Source organism: Vigna unguiculata, chromosome 10 (genome assembly GCF_037176805.1).
Source record: "Vigna unguiculata cultivar grain cowpea cultivar isolate G323 ecotype 2 chromosome 10, ASM3717680v1, whole genome shotgun sequence".
Taxonomy (NCBI): domain Eukaryota; kingdom Viridiplantae; phylum Streptophyta; class Magnoliopsida; order Fabales; family Fabaceae; genus Vigna; species Vigna unguiculata.
Genome location: NC_140801.1, coordinates 24626743 through 24642161, shown reverse-complemented (window position 1 = coordinate 24642161; position 15419 = coordinate 24626743). Strand labels below are relative to the sequence as shown.

Here is a 15419-nt window from a genome sequence, read left to right as displayed (position 1 = left end):
TAACACCGTTATATGTATTCTCCTTTCGTTTTGAACTCTTTAATACCTGTTATGTTTACAGATATATGAAGTTGCTAGTTAGAGCACTGCTATAAAAAATGTTACTCAATTAATCAGTGTCATAGTTTTAAACATTCAAGAAATTTAAAATACAATAATACGTTGTAGAATCTGGGTGCGCATATAAGAAAAGATGAGGATGGAACAATAGTAATGGTACATTAGGTGGTAGAATCTAAAGCAATAATTGTGCTAAGGTTCATTGGGTGCATGTAGTCAGTAGAGCCTGTCATGAATTTATCAACAATCAATCTATTTGCTGTCTCTGAGGGATGGAAAGCGTCCCAAAAGGCATAGAGATTCCTGTTGGGGCACAAGTTAGAAGCAGGAGTGCAGAGTCCTATTCCATTGTATGCTCCTTGACCACAGCATGCAACTTTTGAAGTAACAAACCCTGTTTATCAAACCAATATAAAGAGGATAGTAAATGCTTCCTAATTGAGGATAAGCAATATAACTGATGTTCTCTTTAATTATCAACTACGATAAGCAAGTATAAAAAAAAAAGAAAAAGAGAAATGAAGGTTAATAACGTACCGTATGCTTGTGGGTCAGTGACGAAATCCAAGTGCATAGCGAAGGCGTTTGCGGAAATGAAGACGTCGGAACCAATTTCAGTGTTGAGAGCTTGCAGCAGTTGAACAAGTTGAGGATTGAACAAGTTAACGGCCCGTTGCAGCTCTGTCGCACATTCTCCGTTACGGCTATGCATCGCCAACTCTGCTGGCACACAACCCAGTGGTCCAGTTCCCGTCACCAGAACCCTTCGTGCTCCCAACTCATACAGGTGCTGTATTAATCATGCATTTATTTCCTTCTTACAACACAAATTCTGGACGCTATTTTATAACTATTTGGATAAAGATAGCATGATTCTCATTTTTTTTTTCTTTTTACTTTCGTCCTTTACTTGATATCATTTTGATTATTGATTAACGTACTAATATTTTTTTTTTTAAACAATCAATAACTTATACTAAATTATGTGGAAGAGCAAATGATAAAAGTAAAAAATTGAAAATTATAGTATAATTTTCCTAATTATTTATATTTAACTAAATTATTTAATCTGAACAGGTGATAAATATTTAATCACAATAAAAAAGCATTTTGGTTTTACAAAAACATTTATCGATTGCATTAATCAAATTATTTACAAATCTTAAAATAAAAGATACATCTGCCTCCACTACCCAAATTTAAAACCCTCGCAATAAATAGAATCAGAATAGTAGAGTGAGAGAGGGACAGCACGCATTTAGTTCATGCTGCATCTTCAGTGACATAATTCGTGTTGGTTTTAATTTTAATTTCCAAAATGCATGCTGCTCTCAACTACCAAATTAATCGCCTCATTTATCATGTTTGCCTCACAATGTCCACATTTCCATCATCACCTATCATAACATAACATGATATAGGATCTTCTCCCGTGTAAAATGTATCTTCTTTCACAATTCTATTGTAAAATTTCAGTGTTTTCTTTTTCTGACCATTCTTATCAAACAAATAAGATATACACTTTTTTTATATTGCTAAGACATTACAACATTCTTATCAAATAACATAATATTTTAACAAAATTTTAGTAAGAAAGTACAATTTTATTATTTCATTTTGATTAAAAAATAAAATATTTATTCATTTTAATTTTATTTATGGAAACTTTGTCAATTTTGTAGAAAAAAAAATCTTGGTCATTATTTAATACTTCTTTTGGCAAAGTGACAGGAAAAACCGCAAAATGTTGAGGATACAGCCACTCAAACATAAATTTTTCTAAGTCGCTTGATGCAATTAATTTTTCTTTTTCTTCCTCTATATTTTCAGCCATTGTTATCCCATGTCTTTTATTGTTACACAACCACACATGTCAGGGGGTAGGAGCAGGCATTATGATTTCAGAAAAAAAAAAATGTAATACTAATATTTTTTTTATAGGCAAAGAATAATACTACTATGCAACCACTTCTATACAGTCCTAGAATAATTTCTACTATAATTTCTTTTTATTTTATGTTTTTTTTTTATCAAAACACTATATTTCTCTCTTTCTCTTTGAAAATAACAAAAATAATGTAAATTACATGCTGATGAATAATTTTCCAAGAAAACAGAACAACTAAACCACATTGTTTTTAACCTATTTTATTTATTTTTCACTAAAACTCGTACGGTTTAGCTGGTCCAACTAATGGTAAAATTGTGTAAAACATTGTAAAAAAAAAGTAATGACATGCATTAACGCAAGCAGAGTAGAAAGAGTAGAAGGATGAAAATACCGCAAGAATTTTACGATACTCTGATATGAGAAAGACAACGTAGTCTGGAAGAGCATATTCGCGAGATCTTGCAGAGAAAGGAACCAAGAAATAGTTGTTGACAAAATCGTTGCCACCTAAGGTTATGAGAACCAATGCTTTGTTAACTAAATCTCGTGTTTGTTCTTCTCCAATTAGCGCAGCGACCCTCTGCTGATACTGTCTGAAATACGCCAATTGTTCTGTAATTCGGATAATGTTTATCTGCAAAATCAACCTTGTTAGATAGATAATAGCTTAATGCTCTCATTGCACTCTCTTATTAATCAAGTAAATTATAGATTTAATTTCAAATAGAAGGAAGATAACCCTAGCCTTGGAAATTCCTAAAAACTCTTGAATGATCACATATGTCATATATATGACTAATTTACATTGGACAAATATAGATAGCCTTAACGTGATTTTCTCACGTAATCATATTTTCCCAACTAGCATGAACCGAGATTTTATTTAAGTCTTCGAACTCACAATATTTGGTTAACACAGCGTAAGGTATGGATGTGATGAAATTCACTTACAAACTGAAATCCTGTGTCATTGAGAATTCCTACTCCAGCAGAAGCAAAGTTTGCACCAACAAGCAGCTTTTCACCATTCAGCTGTGGACTCAAATATGGTAATGTGGCTTCTGAGCCAATTTTCTCACCTAAATACATGCATCACACGGTTTATATATGCATATATACATGGCTTTCTTAGAGATTCTCCCGTGGTTTAATTTCAAGTAAAATAATTAAATATATTTTTAGTATTTAAACTAAAATTAGTTTTTCACATTTTAAACTATGATATAGTTTCGCTATCAAATTTCCAATAAAGTTCTTGTGTTAAATTATTTTTGATGCATCAATCAACTTTTCATATTGACGGTTTGAGCTTTTCACATAATTTGACATATTTTAACTCAAATGTTGACTGTCATTTACACGTACAAAAATTTAATTTTATTGGATTAAAAAAATTATATTCATTTATTTTTAAAATTTGAGAATCAAAACGTATAAAATAGAAATAAATTCTAATTTTGCATTTAAAAATTTCAAATATATTTAACTAAATTAATATATAGATATATAAGGATAATTTAATTGAAATCCCAAAACAAAATATGAAGAATAAAGCAACTATAGATATGGTGAGCACTCAACTGATAAGGTCAGGCATGTTGAGGCCATTGGAGAAACGACCAGAGGCTCTATGAGATGCAGAGTCAATGCCATAAGGATATGAATCGGCACGTGCAGTTGTGGCTAGGTAGTTGTTATTCCCATTATCCACAAGCGAATCGCCAAACACAAAAAATGCCCGTGCCTCAGCTTGTGGAGCAACAGTGCTCAAGGTGAAAAACAAACATAAAAATATAGATTTAGAAGAAACAACCATTTTCTTGTTTTGTTCCAAGAAACCCAGAACAATGCTGAATGCTATTCTAAAACCAGAGTGTTAGGTGCCTTATATAATGCTCGCCATCATTTGTTGTGGTCTTTGTTCTGACAAATTAAATGCCTTTGGTACCAGTAGATAAAGAAATGGTGTAATTATGTAGGTTTTTTTATTACACTAGATTGTGTATTTTTTTTCTTTTAAATTTATTAAAAGGAACAATTGTTTATAAAATCATGAATTTAGATAAATTATCTCATTTTAATATAATTTCATTGTGAAAAAATCATGTCACGATGACACGATTTTAATACAGAACATTTTAAGTTTAAGTTGAAGTCGAATTGAAATAAAACAATTTTAATTAAGTTTATTTTAACTCTGATGGTACAATTTTAATTCAGTTTTGATAGATTTTGTTGATATAACTTCAACTTAAAATACATTAAACTAAAGTTGACTCACTTTAATATACTTTAATTTTAAAAATATATTAAACTAAAATCATATCATCTTAACACCACTTTCTCTTAATGAAGTCCGTTTCACCTTAGTGACACTTCCTAACGTCCATAACTTTTTTAAAAGTTGTCCATTTAAAAGGCAGTTAGCGTCCTTTGTAAGGTTTTTCTACATAAACTACATTGATGACGTTATGGGAACTGTTTTAATTTTTAGAAAAATTGACATAAAGCCTTTTTTTCTATATAATAACGAGCCAACATGTAACACTAGAGATTTTAAGATGTCATGTCTTATGCTTTGAGCCAACTAAGCAACCTTCACTCACAGAGTTATTTGATGTGAAAGGTAAATTATTTATTATATGAATTACTTATATGCCTTATGCATGTCCAATCACTGAATGTTTTAGCGTTAACTTTGAACCACATGGTTATGAATATTGAACTGAACATCTTCAATGACTTTTGACAGCGGTACTGCTTGTAAATGCAACGTGGCCTACACCGATAAATAATGGTTCTTACACAACTTACATATATCCAGCTAAGATACTGCACATGAACAAGAAAGCTGAATCAAGTGGCCTTTACATTTTTACTGCAACACAGCTACTTTTTATGTCAAAAATTCTGCTCCAACTAGGTCAAATTGCTTTAAGTGAGAAACCTTTTTCCTCATTATCTAAAACAACGACATTTTAATGTTCAAACTTGGACTGCTAATTAAGTTTATAATAATGGTTGGAAATCCAACATTAACTAAAAATAAAATAATTTTACAATATATAAATAAATATAAATTTTACTTTACAATTTTTTAAAATTAAATTAGATTTAAAGTAGATTTTTAACGATAACTATGTTAACATCCATATATAAGTTCTCCACCGTAGTCTCCCATCTATAGATATCTAAAACAACCGTCTTTACAGCAGACAGGACTCAAGAAAAACCGATAAATCAATCCCGATTGATTTTGTTTTAAAATTTGAATCTAAATAAAAAAATGGATTAAAATAGAATTAAATTTATATTTTCTAAAATATTCCAATTAGACTTTTATAAATTTAAATATAATAGTTAGACAAAATTTTGAATTTAAATTAATATTATTTAAAAAGGTAGTTTAGAAGTTTATTAATGGGTTTCATATAAATTTTAAAATTGATATTTTCTCAAAATCAGTTTCAAATCTAAAGTAATTTAAAAAGTATTACATTTGTTCTAAAAGTATTTTTCAGAATAAAATCTGTTTAAATATTTTATATTTCATAAAATGCATAATTAGTAATTAAAAATAACCAACATTTTATATTTTTTACACGCTATGTGTAGATTAGATAGATTATTTTCTTACACGTCTTAAATGTAAGTTGTAAGGGTCTGTCGTAATCTATTGGGCCTAAGACTGGTCCATAGGGTGTCCAAAACCCCTAAACAACCCTAACACTCTCATTCTGCAATCACTTGCAAAAACAACCACCTTACTCTCTCCTTTTTCCCTCAACAGAAGCTCTGATAGGGTTTGAACCTCCTTCATCTTTAAGCTAGCTCAACTCTGTTCCTACGTCACGTAAGTTGGTTTTCAACCCGTACCTCTCCCCTCTAGTCATATTTTTGTGATTTTAGTTAGGGTTCACCGTAGTGAGCTCGTCTTAAATCTGTTCCACTATTTTTTAGCTCACCAAGTTGTTCCTGGAGTTGTGGTACTCCTTCGTAGTATGCTCGTGTTATTAGCTCTCCTCTGTCCAGGTAAGGGAAGCTAAGGTTTTGCGTTTTAATGTATATTGCTTATTTTTCAACTCTGTTTCATGCTTTTGGTGATTGTATCGTGTTTAAAATGATATTAACATATATTATGTATTACTCTAGATGAATCTTTGTGTTGTCTTGCGTGAACAGTGGAGGAAATTTGATATTCTCACCCAAGCGAGTGGGTCTAGCCTAAGTGAGAGTATCAGAAACCCTCCCAAGTGCTTGCGCGAGCTGTCGCTCAGGCGACGAGCTCCAGTTTTTGAGCGAGAAGTAATTTTGCTTAAGCGAGGAGGTCTCGCCTAAGCGAGAAAACGTGAAAGCACCACTGTTCCACTTTTCAAGCTCTCACATAGCGAAAGGAGCTTGCTTGAGCGAGAGAACCCTCTCGACTGAGCGAGACCTTCTAGCTTGAGCGAGAATTGGGCGAGAACGTGCTCAGGTGCTGTGTTCTCCTCTGTTCTTGATTGATGGTCGCATGTTTGATTGGATTATTATGTTGAAGCATGAATTGAGTGATTCTGCATGCTGGAATTAATGAGTTTGATATGATCTTTCGTATGGAACATGATTGGATGGTTGGTTGTGTAGATTGGTATGCATGATAACTTTATGTTGGTTGGTAAGACATGATTTTTGGTATGGTTTAGGACGTAATTCCATGAATCTCGTGGCGAGATCTCATGGTGGTGCCTCATGGTCAAGACATAATTCCATGATCCTTTTTAGTGGAGCTCATGGTGGTGCCTCATGGTTAGGACGTAATTTCATGAAGGATTCATAGTGGTGCCTCATTATATAATTTAGTAAGGATTCAAGTAAGGATTTTATTTTGAAACTCTAAAGAGTCAGTTAGTCTCATGTAGAGCATACTGACTCAAGTGGTGAGAGTAGCAGGAGGCCCTAGTCTTTGACAGGATAATGGTCTTAGATGTTTGATGGCTAACCTTGTGCGTGGTAGGGTGAAACCCATTGACAATAGTTCTGTAGAGCAGTAGAGGCCACCACAAGTGCAAGCATCCAGTGAATCCGACTGATTATATGTATCCGGATAATTGAATCTTAGAGTCTTGCTTGTTGGTCATCACATGCTTGGTTGCTTTGGTATCTTTGTCTTTTAAATTGTATATGCAATTGTATGACAAAACATTTTTCACTCTAGCTTACCCTTTTGTTCGTTTGTGTGTTCTATGTGTGGTTTTCTCCTTTTTCGATGATCATCAATTTATTGATGTGGGCAGATGTGAGAAATCCTCATGGTCAACAGAGTGATAGAAATTTCGCTGCATAGTTATTCTTGGGTTAGAGTCCCTGCTCCGAGTATTCTTTAAGGTCGTGGCCTATGTACTACCTTGTATTTTGGATATTGTTTAACTTTTATCTTGTTTTGTTAATGACATCGTGATGTGGCTTAGACTTTCTCTCCAAATATCTTGGACAACTGTAAAGAAGGATATTTATACTCAATAATGTTGCTCTTTAAATTACTTTGTGTGATATTTCATTTAATTAAGCATATTTATTACATGGGACATCACATAAGTTCAAATAAAAATAAATGATATATTATATAATAATTTATTCTCAAAATATGAGGATGAAAATGCATCAACCACTGTATTTTAGTTCTTAAAGGAATAAACAAATATAAAAGTAGCATGCATGTTTACTACCTATTAATAGTTTTTGTTGGGTTGACTCAAAAGCTTACGCATAGGTTTTTGTTTAAAGAAAAGCGTATACTTATTAAGAGTTGAAAAAAAAAGAAATAAATAATAATATAAAAAATTTTCTAGTACTAAATCACACACATAAAGTATCTGACATTATGTAATGAGTGAGTTCAATACCTTAAATCATACATATGAGTAAGTGAAATTCTTTAATGGGTGCGGTGTCTATTTTTTTTTTTAATAAAATGAATGATATAAAATATAATGAATAGTATATTCTGTCAAACTGTATTTTATATACTTTTAACTAATATTTGTTTAAGAAAAGTGTTTATTTTCCTACTATAATTGTGGAAAACATTACCTCAACCCCTCATTAAGAGCACATTAGGATATTGTGAAGATTAACATACCCTAAACACTCCTAAACAAGGTCCAGGCTATGTGCCATAGGCCCATTCAGGTTTATATGAAAATAGAACAAAAGGCGCTGAAGAAGAATTAATCATTCATTTATTACCGTATATAATTTTATTTGACAAAATTAATGACATTATAAGAAAATTTCTATATAATATTAATTTTAGTGATAAAAAATAATTAATTACTATAACGATCAATTTAAATACAAATATACAAAAGAAAAAGTTATTGGTTACAAAAACATATATCATTATAAATAAAAAGTTATGCTTATTAACTATCAAGGTTTTGCTTATCAAGGACATTTGTTTCTAAATTGGTCTTTAATTAATTTGTGACTAACTTATGAACTATTTTTTTTATAACCAAAACCTTCTAATTAATTTAGAGATCCATTATAAATTTTTATCTATAATTATAATTATTTTAGTACTTAATAATTTTTAGTTTTGTAAATTTATATTTAAATTTGTCACGATAATATTTAACTATTTTTAATTACTAAATAAAGTTAGTATATAAAGATTTTCTTACAGTGTGACATGAGTTTGGAATTGTCTAGTAGGTATCTACCTCTGCATCATAAAGTATATTCAGTTATTAGTTTGAAAATTAATATCAAACTGATATATAAATATTAAAATGATTTTCTATGTTTGGACAAAGTCCAAATATAAAGTACATTGGATTTAACCCAATAGGATATCAACCAAATCAATAATATATAATTAAATGAGCTATAAATGCTCACTTATTGTTGTTTAGTATATTTACTCCTAATCGTGTCTTGTCATAAAGGATGTTTTTGTTAAGACTTGAGTGCACAATATAAATTCAATTTACAATATTAATCTATTGAGGTAGAGCATTAATAATCACATTAAGGTTATTGAACTCCTAAAACGTTGTCTTCTCGTTTAAAGAAGTTGACAGCAAAAGTTTAGCAGCTAGGCACATAAAAAGAATTCAATCCAAAAGATTAATCTACAAGTATCACATTAAGGTTTTCCATCTTTTTCTTGCTATAAAGTATATCGTAATCAAAAGTTATCATACTCGTTTATTAATTGGAATGGAATTTTACTTTTCTAATAAAACTATAAGTTGAGATTAATCCTAACTTTTAATCTACTCAATGTCACTTCTAACCATCATGTGCATAATTCTGACCGATTGATCTTGCAAATGATTCTAAATATATATATATATATATATATATATATATATATATATATATATATATATATATATATATATATTGCTATTACTGTGTTTTAAATGCAACATGGCCTACAGCTAGCTGTTCTTTACTTGGGTTATTTGTTCACTTGCTTTGATTTTTTCTGTCATAATGTAATCGTAGTTATTATTATCTACTTTTTGTTGGTCTTCAGAAGTTGCTTTTGCAAGTACTGCTGGCCCAATGTACAGTGTGGTTCCAGCAGTGATTTTATTGGATATAAATTCTCATCAGAAAATTTGAATAATTCATTTATAAATTTACTAATTTAATACATTTTCAAACATTTTAACATGAGATGATATTAGGTACATAATTTAAAAATATCTCAACTACCTCCAATATTTAAATAACGACGTTACACTAAAATTTTAACAAAGGAAGGCATGATTCAAACCACTCAATTTGATTTTCGATTTATTTGGATGGATGAATTTACTACTAAAAAATATTTTATTATAAACACAGTCATAAAATAAAGAAAAATTGGTGAGGGAAATATATCACTTTGTCACAAATAATGTCGCTTGCAAGGAGTGTTTAAAGATTAAAACAACATTTATAAGGCCCATTAAAATCAGTTTCTCTTTTCTGTCCTAGTGTGTAAGGGCTGACCTTAATCTTTTGGGCCTAAGGACTGGTCCATAGGGTGCAAAAGTCCTAAAGTTGCTAGGGTTCCCTTTGTAGCCTCACTTTTGCAAATTCGTACCTAAACATTGTCCCTCTTGTTTCAGAGCTCTGCTAGGGTTAGCCGTCACCCTCTCCGAGCGAACTTCAACTTTTCCACTCCATGTAAGTTATTTTCGAGCTCGTTGTAGTTTCTACTAACTCTTCTGTGGCATTTCCGTGAGACTCTTTTGATGACCCCTTCTGCTATATTTTCTTTGGTTTCCTTCCAACCGTTGTTCTCCTTCCTTGAGTTGTTGTGCTCTTACCTTCGGTGTCGAGGGCGTGTAGGGCTGTCTTGCTAGCTTATTTCCAAGTAAGGGAAGCTAGAACCCTTTTGTCTAGTGAAATGATGGTGGTTTTGATGGTGTTCTGTGATTTTTCGTGCTTATATGTGGTTGTAATTGTATGGCATGATTTGTGTTGTTGTTTGGGCATGAACTGTGTTGATAGCAGTGAGGAACAGTGGCAAAGTCTGTTAAACTCGCCTAAGCGAGCCTGCCTCGCCTAGGCGAGGTTAACATGGACTCCCCTGCGTATTTCTCCACGAAGGGTCGCCCAGGCGACCCACTGCACTTTTGGGCGAGCGAACGTCTCGCTTAGGCGAGGAGGGTCTCGCCTAAGTGAGAACGCACGCAGGGTTCTAATTCTGGAGGTCGAGCTCTCGCCTAGGTGAAGGGAGCTCGCCTGAGCGAGGGTCCTCCTCGCCTGGGCGAGAACCTTCTGCTTGAGCGAGATGCTGGGCGAAAAGGTGGTTGGAATTGATATTTTCTTTGATTTCAAAAGTGGACAACATGCTTGTATGAGTATTCTTTTAAGTTTATGAACTGGACGACCTTTGTGAATGAGGTGGTTTATGAGTTATGATTTGTGGGCTTTAACATGATGTGAGCATGACGATTGTATGAGATGATTCATGAAATTGAAATGATGAGTTTGGTATGAGTTCAACATGAGATATGAAAGGGTTGGTATCAATGTGACATGGTAATGGTATGAGACAGAGCTCCATATTCTGGGCTCGAGAATAACGAGTTGGCAAGGTTTGGTTGGGAATACGAAAGATGTGGACAATGAGAAATTGTATGAGATGTATATGTATATGTATATTGTGTGTATGCATGCCGAATCTGTTTGATTGATTAAGAAAGTTTGGTCCGTGTCAGTGCGTAAGTCCTTGGGATCTCTAGGTGAGATTCCCAGGGTCGTGCTTCAGTGGTCGGGACGTAATCCCATGGCCCCTGCTAGTGGGTGTCCATGGTGGTGCCCCATCTGTATAGCTAGGTAAGGATTCAAGGTAAGGTTGCATCCTGACACTCTAAGGAGTCAATTAGTCTCACCTAGAGCGGACTGACTCCTGTGGTGAGAGTAGTAGGAGGCTCGAAATTCATTAAGGGCTAACTTGTGGTGAGGGAAAATTGATTCATTATAACACTTGTAACACATAACTGGGGGGTGAGCAGAGGTATCCACCACAAGCGTAGGCATCCGCTGAATCCGACCAAGTTATATGTATCCGAATGAGTCGAGTCGAGTCATAGTGTATTGCTTGGAAAGTCGTACATTCTTGTTTGATGCATGTATAATGGGCTGTGAATATGTATATATCTAACTTTTGATGAAATGATTTTGTGTCTCTAGCTTACCCTTTGTTTGTTTGATTGTCTTGTGTGTGGTACTTCTCTTTTGCGATGATCATCAATTTATTGATGTGAGCAGAAGCGAGAGGTTCTCACGGTCAATAGGGAAACTGTGACTCCGCTGCATAGCCCATCTGGGCTGGAGCTGGTGTTTTATCTCGTTGGGTTTCTTAGGGCTACGGCCCATGTATTTCGTTGACTTATGACCTCCTTGTGTTTCCTTTAATTTTATGTTTGGTTTCCTGTGGCATCGTGGTGTGCCTTACGTTGTATGGAGTGGGTTTAGACTCTAGGACTGCGCTGTTACATTATAATCGTGTGACGTTTTCTTTTAATTACGTTCATTAATTAATTGGGACGTTACAACATCCGTTGGAATGGCTAATTAAGAGTTGAATTAAGTAGGCTTACGTGTGGGAGGTTAGTTGCTTAAGCATGGGAGCTAGGTTGCTAAAGCTGTGAAATTGAGTTGACTTAGGTATTAAAGGTAAGTTGCTTAAACGAGTGAGTATTGTAGTTTACAGGAACTACTAAAATGAAGCACATTCCACAAATGAATATTAAATTGAAACATGTTCGGCTTTTTTGTATTTAGGGTCTGTTAGAAGTGAAATTTGTAAATATGAGTTCATTGATTTTTTTTTGTCGTTGTAGTGGAGGACGACATTATAGGTGAAGTCGTCCTCCACCTGACCGGTTTCTCTTTTTTTTTTAAAAAAAAAAACAAAATCGTCATGGAAGACGACGGATTTAGTTTTAAGAAAAAAGTGAAGTCGTCCTTGCACATGACGACTTCACTTTTCAGATTTTTTTTTATTTTCTTTATCGTAATTAATGAAAACTGAAAATTTTGAAAAAAAAAAGAAAAAATAATTAAAACTGAAAATTTTGAAAAAGAAGAAAAATAATTAAAACTGAAAATTTTGAAAAAGAAGAAAAATAATTAAAATTGAAAATTTTGAAAAAACAAAAAAAATAATTAAAACTGAATTTTTTTGGAAAAAAAAAGTGAAGTCGTCATGTGCAAGGACTACTTCACTTTTTTCTTAAAACTAAAACTGTTGTCTCCCATGACGACTTTGCTTTTTTTTTTTAAAAAAAAAAAAGAGAAACCGGTTGGGTGGAGGACGACTTCACCTGTAATGTCGTCCACCATGACGACTTAACCCTTTTTGACAAAAAAAAAAAATCAACGAACCAATATTTACAAATTTCACTTCTAACTAACCCCTAAATAGAAAAAAGCCAACACGTTCTACTAATCACATCCACCAAGTCGTCTAATAGGTTATCAATAATACAGTTGTCTACTGTCACAGGAAAATTCAGTATACATTTAAAATCATGCATTCTTCATTCACCAGACATAAAAAGGTTTTAACAAAACGTAGGTTCAAATATTTTCAAGTTAAAAATACAAGCCTAGACACAGCCCTTGAAGCAAGAGCGAACACAACATTACACCAAGATGAAATATGCAGAAACCGAAACTAATGAACCAAAGAAGAAGAAAACACCAAGCACAACAACTTAGAACCAAATGAGATAACAGTAATGTTAAATAGATGGATTTTTGCAGCATGCTGAAACAAAATCTTGATCTAGCTATTGAAACAGAGATAGCATGTTGGTGAGGTCATCAAGCAAAATTTTCCAGTTCATGTGTTCTTAAACAAGTAGTAGTTAATCATCAAAATGAGATGTATCACATAATATCATCCTTGAAACAACAAAAACATGAAAATAATCCAAAGTTCTTTCAATAATCCAAGTGAGACATGAACATCAATGCCTTGTTAATGTTCTAAGAAAAATACCCAAGAGCTCCAAAGCCATAACACCAATACATTTTTTTTAAATGTTAGTATAAAGAATATTAACAGTTATTTTGTAACATTTTTAAAAACGTTACTATAGGTCATTACACTTTTTTATGCTTTTAGTAACATTTTTTTATTATAGTTATTAAAAATGTTACTATAGATAATATTTATAACTTACGGAAACGTTTTTTAAATAAATATTATTATAAATTTTGCTTTAAATAAATGTTTATTTCTATTACCTACAAATTTTCTTGATAAAAATTATTCATAAGAATATTTTCAATTTTTATAATAAAATATTTTCTAAAAAAAAATATTTATAATTTTTTAAAGTTTTTTTTCAGGTAATACTCACAATTTTTTGTAAAATATTGTTTCCAACAAATCAAAATTGATACCTGCAAATTTTTTGAATTAATAATAATATTATAAATTGCAGAAAACTTATAAAAAGAATTTTCATAAAAAAATATTTTTAAAAATCCAATAATTATACTTATCAATTTTGCTGCGTAATATTATATTTTTAAATTGTTTATAAAAATTTGCAACAAATCAACATTTTCGTATACTCTCATTTTCCTCGTCATAGATTTCACTTCCCTCGTCATAGATCGTCGTTGTCGCTTTCGTTGCATTGGAGTCATAGGTCGTCATTATCAACTTTTCCTCTCGCATTTTCACACAGTCTCCTCAATCTTTCGTTGAGCTGGCAACGATTTCATATTTTCACTCTGATCTCAACGGCTCAATTTCACTCAGGTTTCTTACTTATTGTTTGCGCCCTTTTTTCTTCTTGTTCTCGCTCACCTATCTCTCGCCCTCTCATGGTCTCTCGTGTTTGTGATTCACACTGTTATATTTTTTCATAGGTAATGGATTGAAATTCGTTCTGACATTTGAATATTAATTGTCTATTTTTGTTTTTTTTACAGGTTCTCGTGTTTCGGCGTTTCATAAGTTCTGAGATTTCATAGGTAAGTTTTCTTGCTTTTTCTTTACTTTTCATTTTCAATTGTGATTTGATTTTCGTTTTCATAGGTAGGTTTTCATTTTCATAGGTAGGTTTTGCAATTCACATTATTAGTTTGGTTGTTCTTATTTTTATTGTTGACAATGCTTTAATTTAACTAGATCAAACTGTTAATAAGGTCATGGGCTAGATGGTTAAAAATGCCCAAATCGTAATTGTTAAATTCATGAGTCTAGTTCCTATAATATGCACACCAATGAGTTCTCATTTTCAATTGGTTTGTTCAAGTGAAAATTTCCCCAACATCAATATAAACAATAACATAATCAACAAAAAACATGTTTTAACAAGCATACATTTATATCCAGAAGAAGGCTATAGTGGGAAAGAACCTTGTGGTTACCAACCATCATAAAGTAAATTTGAACATTAGATATAGTAGTTTTTAGATTAATGGCTGAAATGTTTTTTGTTTTTCTTCTCTTTTTGTCTGATTTAACAGTGTTACACAATACAATTTAACACGACAGTTTTCTGAGTTCAATTCAAAAAATATTTATGTTTCTGCCTGGAAAGAATTCTGGATAGCTGATAGGTTCTAGGTATATAGGAAGGGACATATAGTAAACCAAAAAGACGTCAAAATAAAATTTCTCCCTTCTCTCCCCTTTGATACTAAGCTTATTAATAAAAAGATTTACTTGGATAGAAGCTTTGCAATGTGATAACGCTGTCGTTGACACGTTCAAATTAATACTACTAAACTATAGCAACTTCAATAGTGCTAAGATAGTAGTCAACAAAATAGAAAGGGTAAAGTAACCCAAAGTCGTCTCCCAACGAACACAAAATTGATTTTTAACAAATTAGTTCTTATAAAACTATACAAATGAGTTAGTCAAATAAAATAAAAAATATAGGGGATTAAGATAAACAAAGATAGAAATAAAATTTAAAAGATAAAAAGAAATAAAAACAATAGTAAAGAAAATAGA

General features: G+C 32.1%; 1 protein-coding gene across 1 annotated transcript; it reads right to left on the bottom strand.

The window, feature by feature from the left end:
* Positions 1-87: 87 nt before the first annotated feature.
* On the bottom strand, positions 88-3818 carry LOC114166576 (GDSL esterase/lipase At5g33370-like). Its single transcript, XM_028051324.2, has 5 exons — positions 3533-3818; positions 2903-3030; positions 2343-2585; positions 598-850; positions 88-454 (listed from the first exon to the last, which is right to left on the bottom strand). Exons 1-5 carry the CDS (start codon positions 3765-3767, stop codon positions 222-224), a joined length of 1092 nt encoding a protein of 363 aa, XP_027907125.1. The 5' UTR covers positions 3768-3818; the 3' UTR covers positions 88-221.
* Between the last annotated feature and the right edge of the window lie 11601 nt (positions 3819-15419).